Source organism: Pagrus major, chromosome 15 (genome assembly GCF_040436345.1).
Source record: "Pagrus major chromosome 15, Pma_NU_1.0".
Lineage (NCBI taxonomy): Eukaryota > Metazoa > Chordata > Actinopteri > Spariformes > Sparidae > Pagrus > Pagrus major.
Genome location: NC_133229.1, coordinates 24,984,759 through 25,011,952, shown reverse-complemented (window position 1 = coordinate 25,011,952; position 27,194 = coordinate 24,984,759). Strand labels below are relative to the sequence as shown.

General features: G+C 41.4%; 1 protein-coding gene across 15 annotated transcripts in view; it reads right to left on the bottom strand.

Moving 5' to 3' along the window:
- The window catches only part of slc8a1b (solute carrier family 8 member 1b), a 129,536-nt gene that overhangs the window by 16,215 nt on the left and 86,127 nt on the right, over window positions 1-27,194 (bottom strand). The window contains exons 4-9 of one of the 15 annotated variants that reach the window (XM_073481952.1): window positions 22,737-22,817; window positions 20,579-20,595; window positions 16,710-16,725; window positions 16,527-16,545; window positions 6,156-6,269; window positions 2,500-2,599 (exon numbers count right to left, since the gene is read on the bottom strand). In XM_073481952.1, the coding sequence (XP_073338053.1) occupies window positions 2,500-2,599; window positions 6,156-6,269; window positions 16,527-16,545; window positions 16,710-16,725; window positions 20,579-20,595; window positions 22,737-22,817 (347 nt within the window). Of the gene's footprint in view, window positions 1-2,499; window positions 2,600-6,155; window positions 6,302-6,379; window positions 6,397-7,267; window positions 7,282-8,509; window positions 8,518-9,843; window positions 9,880-15,094; window positions 15,104-15,271; window positions 15,283-16,526; window positions 16,546-16,709; window positions 16,726-18,085; window positions 18,098-20,578; window positions 20,596-22,289; window positions 22,400-22,681; window positions 22,818-27,194 lie in introns of all 15 variants that reach the window. The other 14 variants (XM_073481953.1, XM_073481955.1, XM_073481944.1 and 11 more) reach the window with 14 other exon arrangements.

The window sequence follows — 27,194 nt, the reverse complement described above, 5'->3', positions numbered from 1 at the left end:
GTGTGTGTGCTACAGCTGATGGGTTACAGTTTGCAGGTATATCATGGTCTAACCCTGATATAATCAATCATTGTGTAAACACAGTCTAATGAAGCTGTATATGTGTGTGTGTCCTGTTCCTGTTGCCTTTTTACAGCACTTTATGTAACACACGCATGCACATAGGATCCGGTTCTGTGCACGCAAACACACACACACACACACACACACACACACACACACACACACACACACACACACACACACACACACAAACAAACAAGCACACAGCACTCTGTCAGCCTAGACAAGCTAATCCCAGATAAGAGAGCGAAAACAGGCCTTTTCATTAATGGCATCAGCTCACCAACAAAGGCGGGCTGACAGGCTGGCTAACTAAAGAACAAACACGAGGCAACACACACACACACACACACACACAGGATGAAGTTATTTGAAGAAACAACAGTGATTGAGCTGGCCTTAGACGAACAATGCTCTAATAGAAAACGTGGTTCCAAAGACAGCAGCGGCAGCAAATTGGGTGCTCGCTTTATCCCAACTGTGCATTCACGGTGATAATCTGCAATATTTTCATATAAAATAAACACCAAACAAAAGCGGAATGAACATTATGCTCCATTTTAACTTCAATTTGCTATTCTACCTCTTTGCAGTTCTTTAAAGTGTGACCTTAATTTCTTGATGTACTTAGTCGGAGCTGTGAGAAATAAGCAAGCTACATTTTTGTCTTAAATAACCTTTGATCAGTGCAAATGCACACACATCTTTGCCCTTTTGGGGTTCAGCACAGACTCCCTGTTACACTAAAAACCGTCCCATGTGCAACAGCAGCAGACAGGAACCAAAATTACCCCGAGGAAATGGGATGTGAATAGGGCCACGCGCCTTTAGTATTCATTTTGATATACGTTCAGCTCATTACAAACAGTACGATGTAGAAGATGATGATACTACTTTCATATCTGTCTGGTAAATGTATGACAGCTGGCTGACGGTTAATTTAGCTTAGCATAACATCAACAGCTAGCTTTATCCAATAATGGAAACAAAACCCAGCCATCAGCAGCTCCAAAGGCTCACTGATTAACATGTATTGTTGAATCTGCACAGACACCTACATGTAAAACCAACACATTGCAGTTGCCTGGCAAACTGAAGCTGACAACAACACAAGAGACAGAGACAGAGCCAGGCTAGCTGTGATCCCATGTTCCCAGTCTTTATGCTAAGCTAAACTAACCAGCTGCTGGCTGCAGAGTTATTATCTTATTATGAGTTATGAGAGTGGATTTAATCTTCTTATCCAACTCTTGGCAAGAGATTTGTGCTTATTTACAAATTATGGAGCTACACCTTCTGGTTACAACCAATTTGTAAATAAGTAAATGTTACAAAAGCTTTAATCTGCTGCTCTAAACAGCTGGTTTTAAGCTCTTTTGCAGGTTAAATCCAGAGAATATCCACAATACATCCAGACAGAGTGACTGACAAGAAATCCAGCTCATCACTGTTGGATCGACTGGTGAATCTGAGGCAGAAACACCACAGCTGATACTCAAAGTGTGTCTTTCTGTGTCTCCTTTTCCATTAATGAGCTGCAGTGATGCTTTCCTGCCTCCAGAGGGCAAGTTACCACTACTAACCAGTGAACTGTGCAGATTCTGCAGTCAAACAGAAAAAAATAGCTGCTTCTTTTTTCTTTTCTCTATTTTCTGTTCATTCAACCTGTTTTCTCTCTGGTCTCCTTTTCTTGGTTTCAGTTTACCTGTTGCATGAAATCCCTAAATCTCTTGTTCTCCCTTTTTAATAGCTTCCTACTTTGTCTAACATGCATTTTATTTCTCTTTATGTATCCTATCTTCCCACTGAGCATGTTTGTCATTGCAGGTTCTCTCTCTCTCTCTGCATAATACATGGTCTCCCTCTCTCACAGCAGGTCTCCTTATCTCCCACATGTATGCTCTCTTTATCCCTCTTCATGGGAAATTAACATTACTGTGGCTTAAAGCAGATCTTGACAGTGACAAGATATTAGTGTTGAATATTCCCCTCTCTTTCCCACATAAACACGCATCCACGTTCTTACTTTTCTGTCCTCGTGGAGGCTGAAAACACACAATCGCTTTCCACGATTGCTCTCAACATAATCTCCCATCTGGTCAGTGTTTGTCTGCCCAAATCATCAAACAGGGCCACTTCATTTTCCAGTAACCATAACGAATACACGCACACATGCACACACTTGACTCCACGGGACCATGAAATCACCCCACTTCATTTTATTGACAGTCAGCCATTATTCGATGCAATCGGCATCATGAAAGTAGAAAACCACACATACACACACGAGATTTCTGATGTTTGGTCGTATTGATCGCACACAGAGCTCATCAGTAAAAACGGCAGCTGTTCATATGAAAAACTTTGAATGCCACACACTAACACACACATCTGCCTCTTCACAAATCGATACACACATCTCTGGGCCGGCCTTACCTGCGCTCACAGTGATGGCTTCTATGAACTGGTCCCTCCAGCTGTTGGTCCCCACCAGCAGAGCCAGGTTGGTCTTCTTTATCAGCTTGTCCACTGTGTTCTGCCAGAGGACAGAGAAATAACGAGGGTTAGATGAGAGTCACCAGCTGGTTCACTGAGCGTTAACATCATGAAATGATTCATTTCGCAAGAATTTGCCATTTGACATTTCGTCGGCGCGAGAAATCTGTCGCTTTTGTTGCCGATTGCTTCACGAAACAGGAGACTGGCACCGTTCTGTCAGAGCAAACACAAATGTTTTCAGAATTTCTGCTGGCAGAAGACGGTGAAAGGAGTGACAGACTCATGGAGCAGTCAGTGACAACATTTCTTTCAATGGGGCCATGATGGACAGGAAAAAAGGGGTTTATTAGGAGCAGAATGTCACACTGTTGTTGTCTCTGCCATCATCATCCACCACTGACAACATCGCAGCTACCGCTTCACACTGTTTGTCTCCGGGTATATCTTATATATCTATTTATTACATCACATTTATACATATTATACATACTATATTGTATGATAGTATATACAGAGGCAAAAATCGTTTAAAATTCTTCCAGGGAACCCCAGTTTTTTGCCATTCAAGCATTTGTTTGGTGGTGGGAATTATTAGTGTGACACATCAAAAGCCCTGATTGACAGGCCCCCAGGACGAGCGCCAGGCTTCGAAGCCAGTTTTCGTAGTGGCCAAACCGTGTAAACGTGATGCACTGTGGCCCAAAAAGACTTTTAACATTGTGACAGAAGCATCTGTAAAATGGTGGATACATTTTGTGTCACATCTCCCGCAAAATGACTCGTTTGACATTGCCATAATTTGATCCATTCGGTCCAATAACATTTGGAAAGTCTAGAAGAGCCGATTAAATTATTTTATCACCAACCACGTTAGCCGGGCGGAAGTTAGCCGGCTCGGTCGGCGGCAGAAGCTCTACGGGCCGCACAATGCAGGAGACAGTCGAGTCATTTTGGCTTCATGCGCCGCTGAGCAGCTTTCATAGAAATGAAAGGGACTTCGCCTCCATGGCTGTGTCCACGTATAATTATAACGTCCTTGCGGATTGACTGCAGTGTAAAGGAGAATAACCACGGGGGAAATGGATCGCTTCCTGTGCAGAGCAGTTCACCTCATTTTTTAAGTTTGTGACCTGCCCTCACATGCGACGTGAGGCGATAGAACAGTCAGCTTTCATCAGCTACTCGCTCTCTGATGTTGGATTGGTGTGTCTGGGCCTTTAGGGTGAAAGAAATCATCTTATTCCTCTCAGTGTCACATATACACTGTGTACCAACTGGGTCAAACATTCATTTAACATGATAATGATAAGAATATGATAAGAATATGATAATGTTAAGAAGATAATGAGTGAAATATTCAAACCCGTTCATTCAAATAGAGATATTGTGGATTACATGTCACACAAACAGTCATGCACACTGATACAACCCCCTCAACAGACACACACACACACACATCACACACTAATTAGCACAGCGGTGGGGATTGCTCTCTCTTTTTCTCTCCACTTCAGAAAGAAACCGGGATGCTAATTGTGTTGAATGAAGCTCAGGGGTGTAAATAGTGCCTCTGTGCTGCTGTGCGCACACACATGCACACACACAATCAGCGTTACTCCGCCTATTGTATGTGGAGTGTTTACTTTAACCGCACTTGGCAAAAGGGTTTTGTAACATCGACTTTGTCATTCTGCGTAACGCTGTTATTTGTACATCTACTGCTTTTTTCCCTCGTTCCCTCTCTCGGATCACTGTCGTGTCAGCTGAACTGGGGTGAAACACATATATGCTCGTGTATCTGTGTGCACACATGTGAAACTGTCACGAGTATGTATGTGCTATAAACCCCAGTGGTGACCCAGCTGGGGGCAACAAATGACCATAGACCTGATGCTAGACCCATAATTCATTGCACTCGCTTTTTTTCCTCTCTCCCCATCCAGAGTATCTCTCCTTCTCACTCATATTATTGACATTTTAGTCATTTCTCTCTGAAAATAACATTTTTAAAGCATATTGATGAGGAGGAGGAATGGATTTAAAAAGCTTTTTATAGAATACTGCAAATTCAAGTGCATTTGTTGATTAATAATTGCAGCTTAGATAAAAAATAGTCAATTTTAAGATACTTGCACGACCCAAAAATCTTTCTTTAAAGTCACTCAAAAGGAAACCAACTTCTTTTCCCTCTCTGTCTGGACTCACTCCTCTCTTATGTGCCTCCGCCTGCCAGAACTCGAGTTGGTGGAGAAAAGGTGCACTCAGACTGAATGTGAAGTGAATGTTACAGAGACAATGGTTGACGCCAATTCGCCCTGAGCTCCGTGAACTGAGGTTCAGACGCGACACTGTGCTCCTTTCCTTTACAACTCCACTTCAAACAACAGAGAGAGCCAGAGTTCGTGGTGAGATTTGAAATAAGTCAGAAAACAGACTCCACAAACAATGTTCAATCTCTACAGCTGTCAAACACCTTGTTTGTTATCGATACTTTAAATTTCTTTTCGTGGAGTTACTGTGTGAATTAAACTGACTTTTCAACTTCTAAGTAAACTTTCTGATAATGCAGCTTTTCTCTATTCTCTGAGCTGTTATGTCAGACACTCTCTCGCTGTTGTACTCCACTACCTAACACTACCGGCAGCACTTCAGATAACTATAGGATCCAGCTCACAAACACACACACCTGCACACACACACACAATGTACACTTGACAAAGTATAGCAACCTGTCAAGTGGTGAGCTATTACTGGGTGTTATTAACTGTCCGTCTAGAGAGAGCGTGTAGGTGGAGCGGCAGCAGAGAACATGCATTAGTACGTACACGCACACACACACACACACACACACACACATACACACAGACATGGTAATTACATCCACGCTTGTCTTAAGAGTCTGCGTGGGAGAAGGAGAGCAAGGAAAGGATGAACATACAATGATAACACAATTTCCTGTTCGTGTTGGAAAGGTTTACGAACATGTGGTTATAAAATGTGAGCGAGGTAATTTATGTGTTGTTTGTGTGTATATATGTGTGTCTTCACTATCATAAATATTCAGGTTCCCACTGCAATTACAATAAGTTTTGCATGATATTTCAGGAATGATCGTAAGTGTGCTGATATGATGAAGCAGATGAGGCTGCCACAGGGGCGACTGCATTTTGAGTCTGTGGCATTTCTAAGCATGACACCACGGGCTATTTTAAAAGAGAGCTGGCGACATTTCTAGTCATGTTTGTGGCGATGAAAACAGGATATTTATCATGAGAGGTCGTGTTGTGTCTGTGGCGACAGAAGTGGGTGTTTTGGAGGAGACCTCGGGACATTTTCCAGCCATGTTTGTGGTGACCGAAATAGGTATTTTAAGCCAAACCATGATGTTCTCCTAATCCTAACCAAGTGGTTTTTGTACCCAATCCTAACCAGAGTTAGGAGCAAATGTCGACACAGATACATGCCTGTGCTCAGACAAACCATAAATTAGTTAATTAAAACACATGCTCTTGCCATCTCTGCCGGACTGATTATTGTCCAATCAGATCTGAGTTTTTCCTTCATCTGACCACAAGCACACTCCCCTGCCTTACCTTGAACTCGTACGACTCCTCTATGATGACCTCCAGTTTGACGTGGTCTCCCAGCATGGGGCGGCCCATCTCGGCGATGCGCCTCTCCTCTTCATCTTTTCCCGCCAGCGGCTCCTCTTCCTCCACCTCTTCCTTCGGCTGTTCCTCTGGAAACACCACAAGACAACGACCAACAGCGGTGTTAGAACGGGACATACTGATATTTTATTTCACTGGGATATCACGCTTAGTATCAATACTGCTTTTCCAAGGAGTCCAGAGTGCAAATGCTAAAACAGACTTTAAAGTAACAAGACAGTTAAAGAGATTGAAGCGGGCCAATCAAGTGTTGGTAATCTTGTAGGTATAGGGGAATAGTTTAATGGAATGAAATGATTTAAATCAGCGATGCATAATTTACAACTCTAGCATCAACCTTTGTGTTCAGTTAATATCTAGAAGTTTTGGTGCTTTCATTGTATGTAATTACTTTCACACTGTTCAGTAGTTACAGTGGCATCACTAAATGAAAATATACGTCCAGTTCCTCTATCGTCTCATTATCCCTGTCTCTCTCCGTTCCCTTTTTCTTCCTTTATCCCTTTTCTTTATGGTGTGTGTCAGTAATTGAGATTCACTGTCGAGCCTCAACTCACTGCTGGGATCAAAGAGAGAGGGAGAGAAAGCGAAAAGAAAGAGAAAGGCCGTGATCAAATTTTCCACGGGGGAACAGTTCGGTTATTCATGCTATTGCCTTCCATTATAGTGCAGTGCATTGTGGGTCCACATCAGTTCATTGGTCATTTGTTCCCCTCACTTGAGTAACGGCATGGAGCTTATAGCTCAGTCACACACACACACACACACACACACACAAAGCATGCAAATTTCTGCCACGAGGACTTTCATCAAACTTCATGACTCCATCGTAGGAAACAGGCACAACTGGGCATTGTGGCTTCCTGTCTGTCATTGAAGCAGCAGAGATGAAGGCAAGAAGAGCAACAACCAAACAAAACACAAGTCCTCAAAGTCCAACTGAAATAAAATCACATGTTTTTTCTGCTATAAATCACATTTTGGGTGATGCAGTTGGTTCTCTGTCCACGTCGATGGATTAATTGTTTCCATACAGCCAATAAAATTGCTTCATTTTAAGCCATTTTAGCATAAAACAGCTAAATGACTGTCCTATCATACAGGGAGCAACCTCATGTTTTTTCTTCTATCTTAAGATTTCTGTTTGACTTAAAACTGATGTCCATTAATATATCAGCAGTAAATCCATCCTTATGGTTAAATTCATCCCAACAGGTAAGTCCCTTGATTTTCTGCCTAAATCTGTGCATTATATAAGAGGGAATGAATCCTGAAAGCTGAAAATCTTCCTGTCAGATACTGTTAATCCCGTGTTTATTATGAAAGGAAGCTCACACATTAGATCAAATTCATGCAGCTCTCTAAGGCCATCACAACAAGTACGTCCTGTGATTTTCCATTATAACAAGGTGAGAATATTTCTGCCAGACACTGTGCAGCCCAGTCACCAGGATATAATGTTAGCAGTTAACGTTGCTGCAAACCACAGATACGTCCCAGGCTGACATGTACTAAACGTGGCAGTTCACATTATCTGCTTATTAGCTGCTTGTCGCAGCAGCAGAAGGTAGAGGGGAAGGTTTGTGGCGTTATTAGCCGACAAGGATGCCCAAACACATGACCGGAGTTAGAGTCACACCTGGAGACAATTCTAGCCATTTTAGTGGAGTCAACAGCAGGTGTTTTTATATTATCTTGAACTAGTACATCTTCAGGGGGAGATAGGACAGCAATTCAGGCCTCCTTATCTGGCCTTGCCCTGCTCTGGGTTAGGCACCGGCTGAAATGTTTGCAGATACTTAAAGAGCAGTAAAACAGAGGATTTCTTCACAATTCTGACTGTTTATTGAGTCAAAGTACAAAGTGTTTGGCCAGCGAGAATACATAAGACGCGGTCTGTTTTCGTAAGAAGACACATAAGACATTTTCCATTTATCAGCGGACATTTCCAGCATTTTTTTGTAGCGACCAAAGCCGGCTATGTTTCACAGGAAGTCAGACAATCTCCATCCATGACTGCTGTGACCAAAAATGGTATTTTAAGCCCACAAACCACGATGTTTTTCTGACCCTAACCAAGTGGCTTTTGTGCCTTAAACTTAACCAGAGCATAATCACAGTTGTGGCAAAGAAACCTCCAGTTTGAACTTATCTGTGGTTTTGCAGGAACTTACTTCGCTAACATTATTCTGGTGATTAGGGTTGTTGATAACCACATTCAGATCATGACTTGAAGAACGCCATTTTCATATCAGTTTCTTCAGCATTACTCAGACTACTGCTGCTCCGTGTCATCGCCTCTAATGATTGATCTTATCTTTTAATGATGATTTATAAAAAAAAAGCACTGAGGCAAAGGCTACAGCATGATGGATTGATAGACTGATTTGACAGCGAGTAATCAGCTGTAATATTTAAGACAGGAAGTAATCATGCTACTAACTAGGCCTATTAAAACAATCAAAAGCTATTCAATAGCCTGTTTATTGTACCTGTTGTTTGTTTCACACAGATTCATTATGAAAGTTTAAAGTTCTTCAGAAGTGTTACGTGGTTATTTAGCAGTTTGCTCTGAAAATCACTTAATAAAACAACTCACAAGCACAAACACACACACCATTACACACTATGTATTAGTGTTTTAATGAACTCAATTAACAACCTACACTCAGCCTCTAGTGGGATGAACATGACCGGGCAATATCCCTGTTAGCTACGCTCCCTCTACGTGTGTGTGTGTGTGTGTGTGTGTGTGTGTGTGTGTGGACCCCTGACAGAGGTTGAATGTTGCATGGTAAGACGCTGCTTCCTGTCAAAGCCGCTGTCTGTACCATTTATCATTTTAATCCCCTCGTCTCATGTCCTCCTCTCTGCTCCTTTGCAGCTCAATTCAATTACATACAACTGACTGTGCTTTACATTTAGGGCACATACACAGACTTATAGCTGAAATTGTGAATTCAGCATCGGAGGATAATTAAATCTATTTTCAAATTGGGTCCAGTTGCAATCTGTCCTTTTTTGTACGGAGACTAGAGAATTCATTATTTCCACAAAAGTAAGTAATTGGTTTTCTTTCTTCATCTTCAGCACACATGTTCTACTCGTCCTCCTCATACTGTATCTTTAAACAGGCGAACAAATGATATGAGAAGGACATAATCTACCTCCAACCCGTCCCAATATATCTGTCTTTGTTACGTAACTGTTTCTAACCCCTTCTCGTCCTTTCTTAATCTTTATTTTCCTTTTGATCTACCTTCTGTCGTCTCATCCTCTTTGTCACCGCCTCACAGTATCAAAAACCTCCAATTTGTATTCCTCCTTTCTCTCTCTAATTCCTTCTTCTTCTCTCCCTCTTCCCTGATATAGTTTCAATTCAAATGAGCTTCGGCGAGCTGCCAGAGCAAGAGCCCACAAAGAGCACATTACTTATTCAGTTAGCAACCATGACAACGTAGCTGTCAAATTACAACTGGCTTGGTATTTTCACTGGGAACAGATGAGCTCATGTGGGAACATAGCATACAAACACAGCATCGCTCTATTATAATGACAGAGCCTTTTAGATTTAAGAGCACTTCTCAGAATCTAATTTGCCAGCCTGCACCCCCCAAAAGAGGATTATTTTCATTAGTTTTCAAGTCTCTTCCTCCTTAATGAGCACCTTTGTAGTTTGGCTAGACATCCTAATATCCTGGTCCTCATCTTAATAAGCACAAATCCTGACTTCAAATCTCTAAATCATTCGTGATTTCTTTGTAACTCTTTTCCTCCCTTGTTTATGTTTCTCCTCTCTGAATGGGGGATATGATAATTAACGCACTGTAAAAACCTTTTATTATTGGTATAAATAAGGATTACAAGTCGGGGTTTAGAAACATAAATTATCAGTGATTTAAGAAAAAAATGAAGGTGTTACAAAAACCCAACAGTTTCTTACTTCAGTAATTAGTGAATGAGTTCTGATAGCTTAGCTGTGATTCATTGACGAGGCTTTCAGTTCTTCCACTCTGAGGACAGTTACATGGTGGAGACTTGTTAAATGTCTAAGATGAGTCATTGGGTCTTGACATCAAAATAAATAAGAGGCAGAGCGACAGCCACCCTCTGTAATTATAAAATGTGTCATATCAGATATGCTGATCTGAAATCAGCTGCTTGCAACAATTAGATAAGAGTCAATGAGGGAATTCGGGGAATTGTTATCACCAGTTTACAGCTCTAAGTGCGTCGGTTCACACCCGGCATAAACATGCATCTTGACATGCGCCTCAAGCGACCACTTGTGATTGGCTCTTGGATGTTTTATACAAAAGCAAAGACATATCTTCATTTGCCGAATTAGTAAGAAGGCCCAAATGGTTAAGAATTTGTTGCCGATAGCATTTCACAGCGTTTATTACGTTTCTTCTAACTCAACAACTCCTAAATCGAGCATTTTTTTAAGGGATTCTGGGGACTTTCTTCACAGCTGACAAAGAAGTTGGCTGTATTGGTTGCTGTTTACTGTATGTGTAAAATTTGACATGTTTACCATCAATAAAATGTTCTAATATATAAATTTAGAGTAAATGGTGAAATGAGTTTAAACAGTGTATTCAGAAGCATTGATGTCCTGTAGATGTTTTGCAAAGTTTGTTAAGTTTCTCCTCATTTAAACTTCAAATTTGTAAGTTGATTTTTGAGTTTCATTCCCAACTCGTCACATACTATAGAGACGATTTGGGATTATACATACATAAACAACTCTAAAAATCATGTGATTTTTAAGGGAGTCTGGGGATGTTGCGGTAACTCGTTCAATGGTTAGTTGAAACAGTGTGTTCACAAACACCTGCTGCAAACACCGGCAGGTGAAGAGAGCCCAAGAGCGCGTATGGGATGGCTGAATGGTTTTGAAAGCTCCCTGCCCCGACACCTGTCTGACATTAGAATTGGGGAGCTGTCACCGACTATTTCTTTTACTTTCCAAAACAACCCAACGTGCACCCGCTGGACGCAGTGATTGCCAAGCTGTGCAGAGGTGAGAAAACAGCCGGTGTTTGAACTTCTCTTTGAACCCTCTTTTTTCCATCTTTACTCAACTATTTGTGGCTCTTTTCGTGCGAACAACCCAACAAATGCCTTTTAGTAGAGAGACCCTGAAAAAGGCTGGAAGTGTGCCATTTTTGGACATGTAGTCTGGACATGACTGATGTAACTTTGACTTTGATGCCTTTCATTTTTACAACATGATCCGATTATGATTTTTTAATGAAATATTGAGTTTTCTTTCTGTGTCTGTGTATTTGTCCGGATGAAACACGGGTCAATATGTGCTGACAAGAGGCAGTGTGTGCAGCGTGCATGCAGGCTTTCACACCTTGTCATGCTTTGAGTCCCAAGGTCCACGAAAGTGATGGAGGACGACAGGGAGACAGGGAGAGGAAGGGGGGAGGATGGAGGGACTGGGAGAGCGACTCCATAGGTGGAGGGAAAGGGTGAAAGAGGAGAGGAGAGGATTTTTACACCCTGTCATGTTTGATCGGGCTCCGTCAGAGGAGGCAGAGGAAGACGAGGGAAGAGTAAGAGGGGGAGGGGAAAGTGTCACCATGTGAAGATAAGAGGAGCAGAGGGGAGAAACTTCTGCACTGTGTCAAGGAGGAGATGAGCAGATGGAAGGAGGAAAAAGACAAGGGGGGAGACAGAGAAGAAGCTGTCTTGCGGGATTAAATAGTACAGCAGGGGGCATGGCGAGGAGGAGGAGGACGAGGACGAGGAGGAGGAGGAGGAGGTAGAAGAGCGGTTACACTGTCACACTTTTGGAGAGTCCCATAGGAGGAGACAGAATAGCAGCTGAACGAGAAAACATGTCCGTCCACAGCAGAGGACAGGACAAGAAATAGGAAAAGAAGATGGAACGAGTAGGAAGGACATAAGGAGGCGAGGAAGATGATAAATAGTGAATTTGAAGAGGAAGAGAAGAGGGAGGAGAAGAGAGGAGAGGAGAGGTCAAACAGGTGTGAGCAGAGGATGAGGGAAGGGTTATGTAATAAGAACGAGAGGAGGGAGGGGAGAAGGACGATGGGGGGAACGAAAGAGGAGGAGGAACAAGAAACAAAGGGAAAAGGACTGACATGAACGAGGAGGAAGGATAAGAGCGAGAAGAAGTAGTATGAGTGAGAGAGATATGGAGGTGAGGGGGAGGATGGGAGAAGGAAGCGACCTTGTCTCCTAGACATTTTGTATATATACTGCAACAGCAAACGGGTTGGAGAGAAAGTTAATGCACCCCAAAACATGTTTTTATTCATCAGTGTCGTGAGGAAACATTATCTGCTAAGTTGCAAAATGCTGAAGGCATCTACACGATTCACTGCACCGCCTATAACCACTGTTATATATCAGAAAAACAGAGTAACAATGTTTGGTGGCTCTGGTGAAAATTATCACCTCAATCTGAAGCTCCCCTTCAGCTTTATGGAGCTTTTCAGCGAGTTTTAGCACTTTATGTCATCTAACAGCCTTCATATCGCCATTTTCAGCAGCATCAGGCAGCTGTTTTTCAGTGAAAGAGCTGTAAAAGAACCACTTTACACTACCTGCCCAGCACCAAGCAGCAGTTCAAGACCAACAGGTGAACACAGTGGAGCATTTAGAAGTTAAAGAGCCAGATATTTCCCTTCGGAGTTGGTAGAGACTGAGTAGAGTGAATATATTTTCTCCATGTGTCCAGTAAGAGGACTGTAAGTGAATCATAATGTTGCATAAATGGATCAGCAGTTAACTAAAGGTGATGATGTCTATTTTAACTTTTGAAGTTGTTCAGTGGTTAAAGCTGCTTCAAATGATTAAATCCAACCGTTAAAAACATAAATCATGCATCAATCAGCGAGGTTAGAGGAAGGGAAGATGATGTTGATGAGCAGGAAGAGCGACAGGAAGTCCCTGATTGAGTTGATAAACCTACAGTCTAATTAATATTATCTTCTGTGCCATCATCTACTTGTTTATTTACACTATATTTACAATAATGAAATTAAACTGAATTAACCTGTTCTTATTCTTGGAAATGTATGTAAAATTATCATAAGCTGGGAAACATGAAGGGTCCACATTATATAGTCTTAAATGGCCCAAGTTCAAATTAGATAACAATATCACAGAAAATGGACACTGAACACATGTTTATCTAAGGAAATATTCAGGCGCCTGGCAATAAAATGCCATGTTGTGACCTCAAAATACCCCTGATCGAGAGTAACGGGGGCAAAAACTCATTATAGATCTTCATTTCCTTATTTACACTAACGTTGTGCTTGTAAAATAGTCAGAAACAAGTGCTTAGGTGAAAGGAAAATGCATAAAACTACATAAACTTGCATGATTCTGAAGGCTTGGAAAATTGATATAAACTATATATTACTGGATTTTAAATAACATTGGCTACATGATGCATCAATCATCTGGAGGCTGGGGTGTGAGTGGCTCAGGAGAGAGGAGAAAGAAGAGAGTGGGCCACTTGTCTACACGATCACCCACTGGCTGTTGTCGGCTCTAGGGCGGGCATAGAGGCTCATATCTGCTCAAATGGAGGTGCTGAAGAGGTTAAACAAAACGTTTACATTTATTTCCAGATCATCAGTCACTGCTAATGTAAACGTTACTTATGTGTGCACATTACTGTAATAAAGATGCAAATATATTCATTTACATTGTTTGGTGATTTGTAATGATTAATGACGGACTTAACGATGCTGTTTCAACACCTCATTAAAATGTATAACTAATGTTGTTTACTACTGTAAACATAACAACAGAGGGTTCAGTGAGTTGGCTGTAATGTATATTGTGGTAATTAAACTAAATATAGGGAGACCTTGGTGAACACAAACACACGCATGCAGACACTGACTGGCATAATAAACAGATTATCGTGTCCCACATTAGTTACTGTTGTTTGGCACATGTACAGTCCGGGTAACTCATTATTTTATGTACTATTGCATAATTTAACACACACAAGTAACAGGAGGATGAGAGTAGAGGACATTGCTGTCACACATATATTCACACATAGCCACATGTGTTTATCTGTGTAGTCACATGTTTGAATGTATGTGACTCTACCAGGGTATATTGTGTGTGTCCATGCATGTTTGATACTGTGTGTGTGTGTGTGTGTTAGGACATGAGGTCATCACCCTCTGCAGGGTGCGTGTGTTTTCAGCTGGTTTCCCTCTCAGCACTGTTCTTTCCTTGCGCTGCGCTGTCTCCCACCCTGATGACTGACGGAGGTTCATGCGCTGCAGTGAACTCTCCTCTGCCACCCCGCTGTCCTGAGGCTCCTCTGGAGCAAATCAAAAACCTGCAATATCACAGGGTCATCCGGAGACTTCCAAAGCCTCCAGTGAATAGAGCTTTTTTCCTCCAGAAAAAATAATCTCCAACATGAGAGATGTAATCGAGAGAGTCGAGTCGAGTCGAGTCGAGTCGAGCTACTTCTCGCTTTACAGAAGGAAAATCTGCCCTTTTGAATCCTCAACAACACTGTTAGACTGTTTTTCTGTCTCAACCTGCAAACATATCTAGCACCATCTGCACAAAACAAACAAAAGCTGGATACAAGTTCACGCCTGCTCTCTGGGGGTTTGTTGAAAGGTGTTGAAAAGACAGAAATAGAGGAGGTTGAAATAGGTTAATGGGAAAGTAAATCACACGTTTTCTCATTCTCCCCTGAACAAATGAGAAGTTGCAGCTCTATGCCGAGAGGACAATTTGGGATAGAATTGTAAAAATTTACTTTAAAATGTTGCAAATGCTTCGGACTGCTTTCCCCGTTTGCAGCAGAAGTAATGTTGGTGAAGATGGTCGAAAACAAATCCCTGCTGAGAGAAACTATAGCTGATTTTGGTATCTCTGTTATACATAAGATGACTAATAGATCTAATAGACTTAGGTCTGCCAAAAATAAACAAGAATCAAGGGTTTGGTGTCCCAGAATAACTGAGAGACACTTAATGCTTAATGCTTTTAATTCCAGTACGATGAACTACAGTAATGGTAACTGAACTAGTCACTCTAAAAACACCATTAAACAGCAGCAGCTCATTCAGAATGCTGATGCTTGAGTTTTACTCTTGCTCTAAAAGTCTTTACACTGACTTCCATTTAGTTCAAGAATAGGTTTTAAAGTGCTGCTCACGTCCAAAATAAATGTGGTGAAGCAGCGTTTAGCTGTAATGCTGCGTGCAAGTGGAACGAACTGCCAGAAGATGTTAGATGTTCCCCCAAATGTAGCAAATTTAAAGCAAGGTTAAAAACATTTCTTTTTCCATGTGCCTACGACTGAGCTCGCAAAACTTGCAAATAGATCTCTCACTCCTGGTGGAGAATGACGTCTCAGGTTTATGGCTCATCTCAAACCCGTGACACCTTCCAGAAATTATGGGCGCAACGTCCAGAGCCGGCGTTTTCAATGGTTCTTAGAGCGATTGGTACAGTGTATCATTCATTAATGAAGATCTATGTTAGCGACTTTACTGAGTGAATATTAACACTTATCATTGCTTGGCCCATTAGGCTAACACTTCTAAGGCCTTGAAAGTGCCGTTGCTGTGGCAGTTATTATGATACTTTATTTACACTAACTTCGCCAAACTCCCGAAGTATCACCCATAATAATTTTCCCAGGAACCTCCCCAAGAAAACTCACTGATATGGTTCTCTGGTCAGAGAAGATTTTAGGATATTACTTGTCTTTTATTTCTCTCTTGTATACCTTGAACTGTTGTTGTCCACATCTGGCTCATTCATCGATGCTCGCTACCTCTTGTAATGTTGGCTGTGAAGTTAGCATCCTGTCTATCGTTGTCTTTTCAGCTTGTTTGGCTTTCTAGCTTTCTGAGCTGACTGAAAAGAGTGGTGACTCTTTGGGTCTAAAGCCCTCAGCTTTTCTGGCATCCTGATTTATGTTCAGGTTCTGGCAAAACCAAGTTCACGTTCACTCAAACATTAGCTACTTAAGTCATGTGTCAAGCTGCCTGCGGTGCATTTTGACGGCCAAAAAACAGTTAATTCATATTTAAAAATGGTTTATTCCTGTTGTTTCATAAGAAATTTATAGTGAACATTATTATTTATAGCCTCCGTGGGCCTCAATTATTGCCTGGACCCCAGAAAGATTTCCCCTTGTCCCTCCTTTATACGCAGCCCTGATGTGAAGCACACTGAACTGCCCCTGTGTGTGAAACACTTGGTATATTCCTTTTTTAATAGTTATCAGAGTACTTCATAAAGGCTCTGAGGCACTGAACCTTCTCCCTGTTTTCTCAGTAAAAGTCATTCTGCATAATGGAAATGGACATTCAGCGCTGCATGATATCACATAAACAGAAGCAGCCCTCGACTGTTCATTTAGCGCCGCTACATAGCAAGTAAAAGCCTTGTTACTCATTGGCACCTTTCCGGCTCTCAGTGAAGTCAAACAGCGACAAGACGAGTGACTGAACTACATTGTTTCCCTCCCCATCTGTCTGACTGCGACTGCTCATATCAATATGGTAAATGTAAGATCCGCTGCTTGTTTAGTCGGTACTTTAATCCTGTCAACCTGCGCTGCTTCCAGCGAGAAGAAGCGAAGAAAATGAAACAAAAAAATGGAAAATAACATCAGGCTTTCATCTGTGGCTCAGAGGTACTTCACTAAAACACGACGTGCCGGTTTGATAGAAGATGAAACAGGACCTCACAGTATCCCCATAATAAAAGCCGCCTGTGTTTTCTCACCACACTCCCTGAATGTTAAAGCTGTTTTCTGGAATTGATATCTGAGGGCAGAATTCACACATTAATCAACATTAGTGAGCGAGCGTTCCTCTTCTGGTCGGGTTTTCAGCTGCAGTCTCTGGGGCACGATGTTTAAAAGCCCATTTGAAATATGTGGGCTTGTTCCAAAATGTATTGAGAAAATCAATGCCACGTTCCAGACCCTCTCTGCAGTGCTCTCCGTGTGAGAGGAATTAATTTACTGAAAGCACAGCCTCTGTAAACACTTACACAGAGCTGGGGATAGAAAAACATGGAGTCTCAGTTGGAACACAGACTCAGAGCAGTGTTTCGGTGATTAATACAACCACTTCAGCAGTATTTTCTTACTTTTAATTATCAACTGTGAGGAAACGGCAAGATTAAAATAAAAAAAGGATGATAAATATGTGTTGTGTAAAAATGTAATTACAAACAGTTTGTGAGATCACTGCCCACTGGATCGCCCTCATAATAAATATGAAGAGCTTATGCTTCTTGTAATATTTTCCTATATTTGCCAAAACAATTTAGCATGTTTGATACTCAAATCCCTTCGAGCATCAGGGGCTGGGATCAAAAAATAATTATAATAATAATAACAAATTATAACAAATTCATTATTCTGTATTATCATTATCAGTTTTGGCCCCAAAAGCAAAGTTACACTTTTCTGAACAATGTTTCTACATTTAAATTTGAATATTTACAAATTCAAATTCAAATAAGCTTTATTGGCACTAATGTTCCCCGGAAATACTTTTTGGCTGCTCCTTTAAATATTTATGTTAACTTCACTTAGGTGGTAATTAGACCAAAGTCTTTTTTTACTTTTTCTGTTTTGTGAAACCAATTTTGAAGTCAATGCAACATCATTAATAACCTTAAGATATTAAGTTAAACCAGCAACTGTTCAGTCAGACTAATGAACATTAAAAACAAATTTGATTTCCTTTCACATTTTCTCTGTTCTTAGTTCATCATTTCACACAAAGAACAGCTTGAGTTGCTCCTGATGGTGATAATATGAGATATATTAGCGTATTATAGCAAGTCTCCATCACGTTTTCTTCCAAACTATGAAAAATAAAGGTCTTAGAAAAGCTTCAACCCTCAAACAATGCACACTAGGACATCTGCTAATATGCTGACCATGTTTCATTAGAAACATAATTCAACGAGTTGATTGAACTCATGCACAGTACATTTACCCGACTCATCGTTTCAAGTCAAAAGACTTCAAGTTTGAAGAACTGAGTTGTGAGGTGGTCTGAAAACAAATACTCAAAAGTTTAAGTTTGTTGAATTTGAAATAAATAAAACTTGTATATAAGTCTTAAGTTAAGTTGATTCCATTAAATTCCTGAATGATTTGGCTTCAGTATTTTGGTTACATTATTGCCGAAGCTAAATAACATATAAAAGGTTTTCCACTGAAATTTTAAGATCATTTCGCTTTGACTAGAGAGCCATATCTTGAAGCACACACAGAACAGGAACAAATATAGGCTACATAAGAGCGTACATGAAGATAAGTATGTGTACATTCAGATAAACACGTGCTGAACATGCACAACTACACAGTTACTGGACAAAGGCTATAAAGATCTCTGCAGGGTTAATTTAGCATAGAGAGAGCCAGCACATCGGTTCATAAAACACACAAACCTGCTGCAGCCCATGAACTGTGTGTGTGTGTGTGCGTGTGTGTGTGTTGTGTGCCTCTACGTATCCCGGAGGTGTGTTTGATCTCCTGACTGTGATAATGTGATATCCAGCCCCTGTCTTTGATCCCCTCATCACTATAAACACTGCTGATGCCTGGTAAACACACACTGCCATTAACGCACTGATAGCACTGCCCTGTCTTGCATTTGTGTGTGTCTGTGTGTGTGCGTGTGTCAGAAAGAGAGGCAGAGATAGAGCTACCTTTAATTACCGTACACAGTAGAGGCAAAGTGAGTTTAAAGGCATAAAAGCCCCTTTAGACAACAACCTGAAAACCACAGGTGGTGGGCTGGTTCACCTCAAACTCAACCTACCAACACCAGATTAACATGAACATGCATTTGGTTTGTGGGTCACTTCAGTTAAAACGCCAAAGACTTTTCTCAACACAAGCTGCCATCCGCATCGTTGTTGTGTGTCTGTGTGTGTATTTGAAAAGCAATAAATAACAAGTGGAAAAATCGGCTGTGTTTGTGCAACTCTATATTACATTAGATTGAGGAGGACGAGGTGCTCTGGTGAGATAATGGATTAAAACGGTGGAAAACAGATGCGCAGATGTGGCATGAGGACACACACACACACGCTCAGACTACACACCGTACACACTCCGGAGAAAACTCTATAGCAGCCTTAAAGATGACAACCACATCCCTGCATGTGCATCTTTGCTTTCTGACGTTAATGTACAATGTATTACATGAAGATATATAATACACCGTGAAGAAAGGGGGCGATGAAGACCTTGTCAGATTTAAACTGTCTTCACTGTCTTAATTGCACCAATTTGTACAATTTATTTGACAGTGATGTTTTACATAACAGTGTAACACAACAGTTGGCTCTACAGACTGGTAGGTTTAATGATCTCCCTGATGAGGAAAGGCTTTGTTTGTGATACGATTCAGATGACGCTGAAGACGATGTACATTTTATGCTTTGAATCTTTTTATGTTGTGATTTAAGTTATGTTTTGTATTTAAATTAAACTGTTCTGTGAGAACAATGAATCTCCACTACGTCAACGTTTCGTGAGCTGAGAACAAACTAGTTGTTAGCTCTGCAGTTGGCAGGATAAAATGTTGGCAGTGAACATATCGCACTTTCGTTTCCGGTTGGGGAATGGTGGTGGAGTTACAGTCGAGAAGGCTACCAAGCCAGTGACCGCAGTTTGAGACTGTGTTTCAACATTTGTAGGCGTGACACCACTGATTACTTCTAAGGAGACCTCAGGACAATTTCAAGCCCCGTTCGTGGTGACAAAAACTGGATATTTTCGATGGGACATTGGGATATCTCCAGCTATGTTTCTGGCAATCGAAACAGGTATTTCTAAGCCAGAAGATGATCTTTTTCTAACCCTGACCAAGTGGTTTTTGTGCCCAAACCTCACCAGAACTCAAGCACAGCATTGTCACAAGATACAATTGAACTATGAACCTAAAGAAATGTAGTTTAACATATCTTCGGTTTGCAGAAATGTACATTCCCAACATTTATTCTGGCGACTGGGCTGCAGGTTTGTGACAATGTATTTTTCAGACAAAATAAAGGCTTTTTAAATGGTTTATTTAGCTCAGAGCTGTTCTGCTTCAGTTTTGTTGATGCTATCTCGACTCTTTGTACTGTGGAGCCTTTCATATTCTGTCTATGTCAGTAAAGAAAACATTCCAGACAAATGGAAGAGCTAATAATACTGATTTAAACCCATTATACCCATTAAACCCTGGGTAATAGCAGTAGTTTTTAATATGATGTCATGATATGCCATTTACCCAAAACTCTGCATCGACACCGTGTGACTCTTCAGTGCTCTGAGTGTTAATTACTTCCCCTTTTGAGCCAAGGGACAAATGAAGCTTTGACTTAGGGCCATTCTTTGATGGGAAGCTGTTCACATCATAGTCATACCCACAGTGAAATCACCATCCTGGGTATTGTCTCTATATGGCTTTTCTCTGTACCTCCATGAGATTATTTTTGAAGCAAGCTGTGACATTTTCAAACCCCAGCAGAGAGCAGATCTCAACGCATGAAAAGCTCTTGGCTGGATGGAAACGAGAGAACAGGGCAGAGGAAAAAAGGAAAGGTGAAGAAAGGAGAGGACAGGTGTGATTCCCACTGAGCTTTCTGTACAGACCTCTGAGGAGAAGCAGAGAAAGAAAAGCAGAAACAAAAAGGTGAAAGTACAGAAGAGAGCAGCAGAATCTCTCCGGTGTGTGTTCAACCTGAATCCCAAATCAACAGGCCTGTTAAAACATGAGCGATTAGGGAGCAGCTCTGCGTTTTGTCACATTAGTAATATGATAGAAGAGCGACTGATGCTTTGATTTTATTTCTCGCAGCGTTGCCAGCTGTAAAGTGCCCTTTTCTTTGCCAACTTTAAAGTGCTCTTGTCTGGGCTATCATATTAGGCTTTGCATAAAATAAATATGATTCAAATTGCACAAAAGTCCAATAAGATGAATATCACAGCTACTCTGTGAAGTTCTCTAGCCTATAATATCGTAATTGTCTCGTCTTTATTTGTATTTGTGGCATTCAATGCTGCGCTCCTCAAAGATCACCTGTCAATCAAACAGTGCTGAGTGTCGTCTTTACTTGGATCTTTCTGTTCAAGTTTTGGTTTCTGTAGCTGATGCTCTTAAGTGTGTCCCAATTCCAAACCACATACTTATTAGTGTTTTCACAGTTAGTTTACAAGAAATTAACACATTTTTTATTTTTTTTTAAACAGCTTGACTTGTCACAGATGTAGATTGTTGGTATAAGCCAGCCATTGGGCTCTTAAATCTGGCTGCATTCTCCTCCCCTCCACTATCTGTATGCTATCATTTCAAAACTCCCCTTAGCTAAGGAAAGCAACAACCTCCAAGTTAGCAAGTTACACGCTGAAAACAACCCTAACCTGGTCCCTAACGGTGCGAGCACTAACAAGCTAGCAGTTGTTACCTTTTCTTTTGTGAGGATTTAGCCATTTAAATTTCAGGGCTCGCCTCACCACATGTTTTACAAGTCCCCCCCCCATTTTTTCGCAGGGGCAAGACAATTGTGATCGGTAGCCTGAATGCTCTCCAGGAAATCATACAGTACTTGTCAGACTTCAAATTTAGAATAGCAATAAATCAACTTAACTGAGTGACAGTGACAATTTTTATTCTTGCTGTGACAAGCTTTTCCTTTTCTGCAAATTTCCTTTTGTGCAACGTTTTTCTGGTGGTATAGTGACCATAAACACCCCCAAATCAGGGTTTTTGTGATGTTACATAATCAAAACCTGCTTAGAATTAGCATGAATTATGGAATTGGGACGCACATATTATCTTATGTGTTATTCTCCTGGTAACAACACAACAACTGCATTAGCAGATCTTTCATGACTTGACTATGGTGTGAATTAACCCCTTTCATACATAGGGTTGTCATTTATGCATGAAGGAGTTAATGTGCTGTCTGTTGATTCTGCGATTGGCCTGTTGATTCAGGATTCTCTAAAACCTCATGAGGTGCATCACTCTCAGTGCTGATTGGCTGTCACACCTGTCCGTTCCTTCCCGCTGCGTCTCCATTCGGGGGTTTCGAGCAGAAGGTAGAAGGAGGACTGCTTATTGTACTCCTCCCGGTCTAAGATCCTAATGGTTATGCTCTTCCTGTATGGGACACACACGTACACACACGTACACATAGAGGGAGGTGGTGAATGCATGCATGGTAAACAAACACCATGGTAAGGTATGCGCACACACACATAAAAAAAAACCCAACACACACATATGAGGTGGAGTGGTGGATGTGGTGGGATGAGATGATCCACATCCTGCTGCATGTTCTCGGTCAGAGTAAAGACACATCAGGAGGTGAAGAAAGATTCTCCTTCATGTGTCGAGAACATGCAGCCTCTGCGGACACTGTGGCGGACACTCTGGGGTCACGGGGTCACGAGGCTCACCACCTTCCTGACCTTTGGTGTCGTTGCTCTCAATCAGGCGAGGCTCCCCGATCTCTATGTAGAAGGTTTTGTTCTTCTCATACTCCTCGTCGTCGATTACTCTCACCTTGATGATTTTACTGGAGAGGAGGAGGAGGAGGAGGAGGAGGAAGGAAAAGAGGAAAAAGAAAGAAAAGAAGGCAGAAAAAGTCAGGAAAGGACAGGCTGGAAACTGGAAATTCAAGAGGAAACAGAAAAGAGCAGCGTTTGGTTTCCCTCAAGCACCTAACTTTGAAAACCTCCAACATCATCTTGTTGTTTCTCATGGCTTTTTACCTTTGTCTGATAACATCTTGCACATTTCCAGCACATCTTACCATAAAATCTGATGTCAGGTAATCTTTGGTGTTATCGGAACAGGGCACATCGGTCTGACAAGATCGATTTGATAAGCTCCTCGCTCTGCCAGCCTGCCGTCCTGATCAAGGCTCAATTCAATCTTCTTCTGCAGCCTGATTTTTTCCTTTAACTTTGTCACTGCTACAAACTAAATGGAGCCGGGAAGTGGCCGCAGAGTTTATCACTTCTATTAGTCATTTTAGCATGTGAACAGGCATAAAGAAACCTTTATGATCCTGCAGGAGGTTTGCAATTATAGTATTGTTGAACATAGTTCTTTTCACTTCCAAAGACTATTTGACAATATAATGTAGTCCAATTTAACGACAATTGTTGAAGTCTAAACAAAAGAGGATTTTCTCTTGGTGCTTGTGGGAAACCAGGACAATTCACCCTCAATTCAGCCAATCAAAGACCTCAATTTTCATCAAAACTCTGCAGTAAAATTATATTATTATGAGCACTTTATCAAATGACTCTTTTCATACCGTTGGCTGAATTCAAAGTGAACTGACAGTCTTTGAAGTTGAATCGGCATTAAGACAAGTCTGAGACATTAGTAGAATAAGAAATCACCCAAGACCAGATGCAATGAAAGGAAAAACAAGAGCAGGAAAATAACAATCAAGAAGGAGGGAATAGTTTTAACAGAAAGAAAAGTCTGCTGCTGCTGCTGCTGCAAGTAACACCTTCAACACCTTCGACTAACACCCTCAACAAGACACTGCAAAGATACCAGTCCAATCAACTGTGGGTTTTGATTTATGCAAAGAGAAACTGGTCAGAAATCAGCTCAATGAAAACAATCAACATGCAGATAAGCCACAACTGAAACAGCAAATAAGCGATATTATAGCTTATCTTTAAACAACTTCCATACAGATGAACTCCAACCTTTCAATGTCTGATTTATCTAACAGCAATAAGCCAGCCTGCAAACTGTAACATCACTCTGTCGATGAGCGAACCGATGATTTACTCCTCTGCAGCCGAGTTTTCACCAACACTTAAACCGCCAAGTGAAGCTCCTATTATTGACCAACCAAACGCTCCAGTGGACGGAGAGTGTGTGTGACTGTGTGTATTTATTGTGGCGCTTGGCCTCAGTCATATTTGGCAGTGAAGCTACTGTAATATCTGAGGTCACAGGGCTATGGAGCGGGACAGAGAGTGTGTGTGTGTGTGTGTGTGTATACAGTATGAGTGAGTGCCTGTGGATGTTATGTGTGTGTGTGTGTGTGTGTGTGTGTGTGTGTCCATTCTCCACCCTATAGGCAAGATTATGAGTATTCTCTCAGATGTCTTTGTTGTTGCCTGCAGTGGATTTTGGAGAATATGGCTTTTGTTCCAGACTGGAAACACAGATAAACACACACGTTCACACACACACGTTCACACACACACACACACACACACACACACACACACACACACACACACACACACACACACACACACACAGGAGCTTATACAAGCCACTAGGCCTGTGACCTGTTTTGAATCGTCAGCAGGCATCGTGTTAGCAGCACCAAATTCGAATCCACGCTCGCATGCAAACAAACAGTCTGCAGTGGTGAAAATTAAATATTGATATTGCGTTAATGATACACACGTGAATAATCCAGTGAAGATGTTTGGCTTTGTGCATCTTTCGTTTATGAGTTCATCTAGTTGCCTTTTCACTAGTAATTGAATGTAATTATTCTCTCTGTAAACGAACAAAAGTTATGGTTACATATTTTCTCCACCGTCTCTTTCGAGGGTAATTTATTTGCCAAAGAAGAGACAAAACACACAGTCGAGTGAGAGGCGTCTCACCAATCTCCAATCAAACTGTCAAAACTAGGTAGTGCTGATAAACTATAAACCAAGATTCTGTTACTTCACTGCCTGTTTCTGTGTAAAATGTTTTCAGAAACATATTTTAGTGTACCGTTCGGCTGCAATAGCCCATGTTAGTGAACCCAAAGTCCAAGAGTGCATTATAGTTGTTACCACAGTCCTTTATTTCTGTTTTCTCTGGTCATCTTGCACCAATTTTCAAAAATATCTGCATCTTTCGATTACTAAAACAGCCATTTTTTTATGCAAGGGCCGTCTGTCCAACGGTTAAACACTTCTTTAAGTACAGTACATGAATAAATCTATACTTGTAATTCCTCCCACTGACAGCCTTGGCATCAGCAGCAACCCCTTTGATGAAAGAAGACATAAGCAGCCTACTAATCATCTAATTACACACAGGAACATCACAGGTTAATCTATCAGCTGCATAATACACAGCAGAGGGTGAACCATTAAAGTACCATATGCAAATATCAACACACACACTCGAGTGTTGGGGGTTAACTCGTTACAGTCGAGGAAAACCCATTTATCACTGTCCAGAAATAGCAGATGGAGATCAGTTTTCTCCTTCTGGCCTTGAGAAACTCAGGACCAACAGCCAGTTAACACTCAGAGCTGGACAAGTGATGGAGCAAAACCCTCCCCTGCCTCAAGGTGGAGCCCTTGAGCAAGGCACTTAACCTCCCAAAACATGAATGGAGGGGCTCAGGGAGCAGCAGTGTTTACATTCCCACCGGGAATATAATTCCTGCTGCTACTACTTCAATTAATACAAGGTCTATTATCAGTGGAGTAGAAGTACATGGGGAATTCAGTTTGTACTGTGTCTATGTTTCATTTTTCTACGAGGTAAACGAAGTCTGTGTTTCCCCTCAGATGTACCAACTTCTAGATCGGCTCCCTCTCTGAGTGGGCGTCCTTCCCGAGCAGCTACATGCACCTCTACTGTTCTGCACCCACACAGCTATCAAAGCTGTCATCAACAGTCCACAGCAACCTCAGTGGTGACAAGCAAATCCAAGCTCGTTCAAAAACACAACGTCGAATTGATGATTCATGAGACCAATGTTTTCAGATGACTTTTTAAAGATTTTTTACAAATTACAAACATGACAGATTTGCACAGCGTTGAGAAAACAGATGACCTCCGAAAGTTACACAAATCACACTACTCCCATGGGAATATGATTATGGGATGTATTTCAACATTTCAATCAAATCAGCTACAAAACAAATGTTTTTGTGTTATAATGTCATCAAAGTCTCCATTAAAACATTTTTGCCAGCGATCGTTTTTCTGACCTGAAATCGGAGGAAACTTAAATGACTGCGCGGAAAGAGAAATAAAAAATGTGATTTAACTCTCCATAAATGTGTCGACAATGAATCACTTTGCAGAGACAGACTGGTGGACTATTTTCCCTCTACAGTTTTGGGAATTACTCCTCTGTTGAAGCTGGCAAACCTCACAGATGACCAACTCGCTGGAAAAACACGCGCATGCCGACACACATATCCTCACAAAGCTTATCCAGGCTGAGCACCGGCGCAGATATTGACATCAAACGCGAGTTATCATCTTTTTATCTGCATCACTTTTCTCTCTCCTGTTTCACACGCAATCAGATAGATGAACGCACACATGTACACACACGTGCACTTCCCTCCGCATGACAAACACGCTGCCTGCGCAGTACACTGTCCCGTTGCCACAGCAACGCAATGTTTGGGTAACCAACAGGGGTGGAGAAGATTGTTTCCAGACCGATGATGTGTGTGTGTGTGTGTGTGTGTGTGTGTGTGTGTGTGTGTGTGTGTGTGTGTGTGTACTGACAAGTCAGTGTGTTTTAGAGAGAGAGAGGTCAACTACTGTACAAAACTACACTGAGTTGTATTTGTCAGTGTATATACGAGTGTGTGTTTATAATAAAGTGTGTGAGAGAGACTCTGATATTACACAGTGGCTTACATTGTTTGTAGTAAGCATTGCCTCTTTGTGCGTCTGTATCCCATCAATCACATGTTACTCTACAAAACACATACACGGTGTAGTGAGAGCAGTGTGAACAGATGTTTCTGTGAGTGTGTGTGTGAATGCCATGCGACGGTTCAATAAGGATAATGGAGTATGACTTGTGCAGAGAAACATGCGACGGTGGCACGCTGAATGTGGAGTTTACACTCTTACACGCATGCAGGTTTGGCCCTTGCTGATGTAGTGCAGTCCTCAGTCTCTTACTGTGACCTTAAACTGAGCCTTACTGCTCACA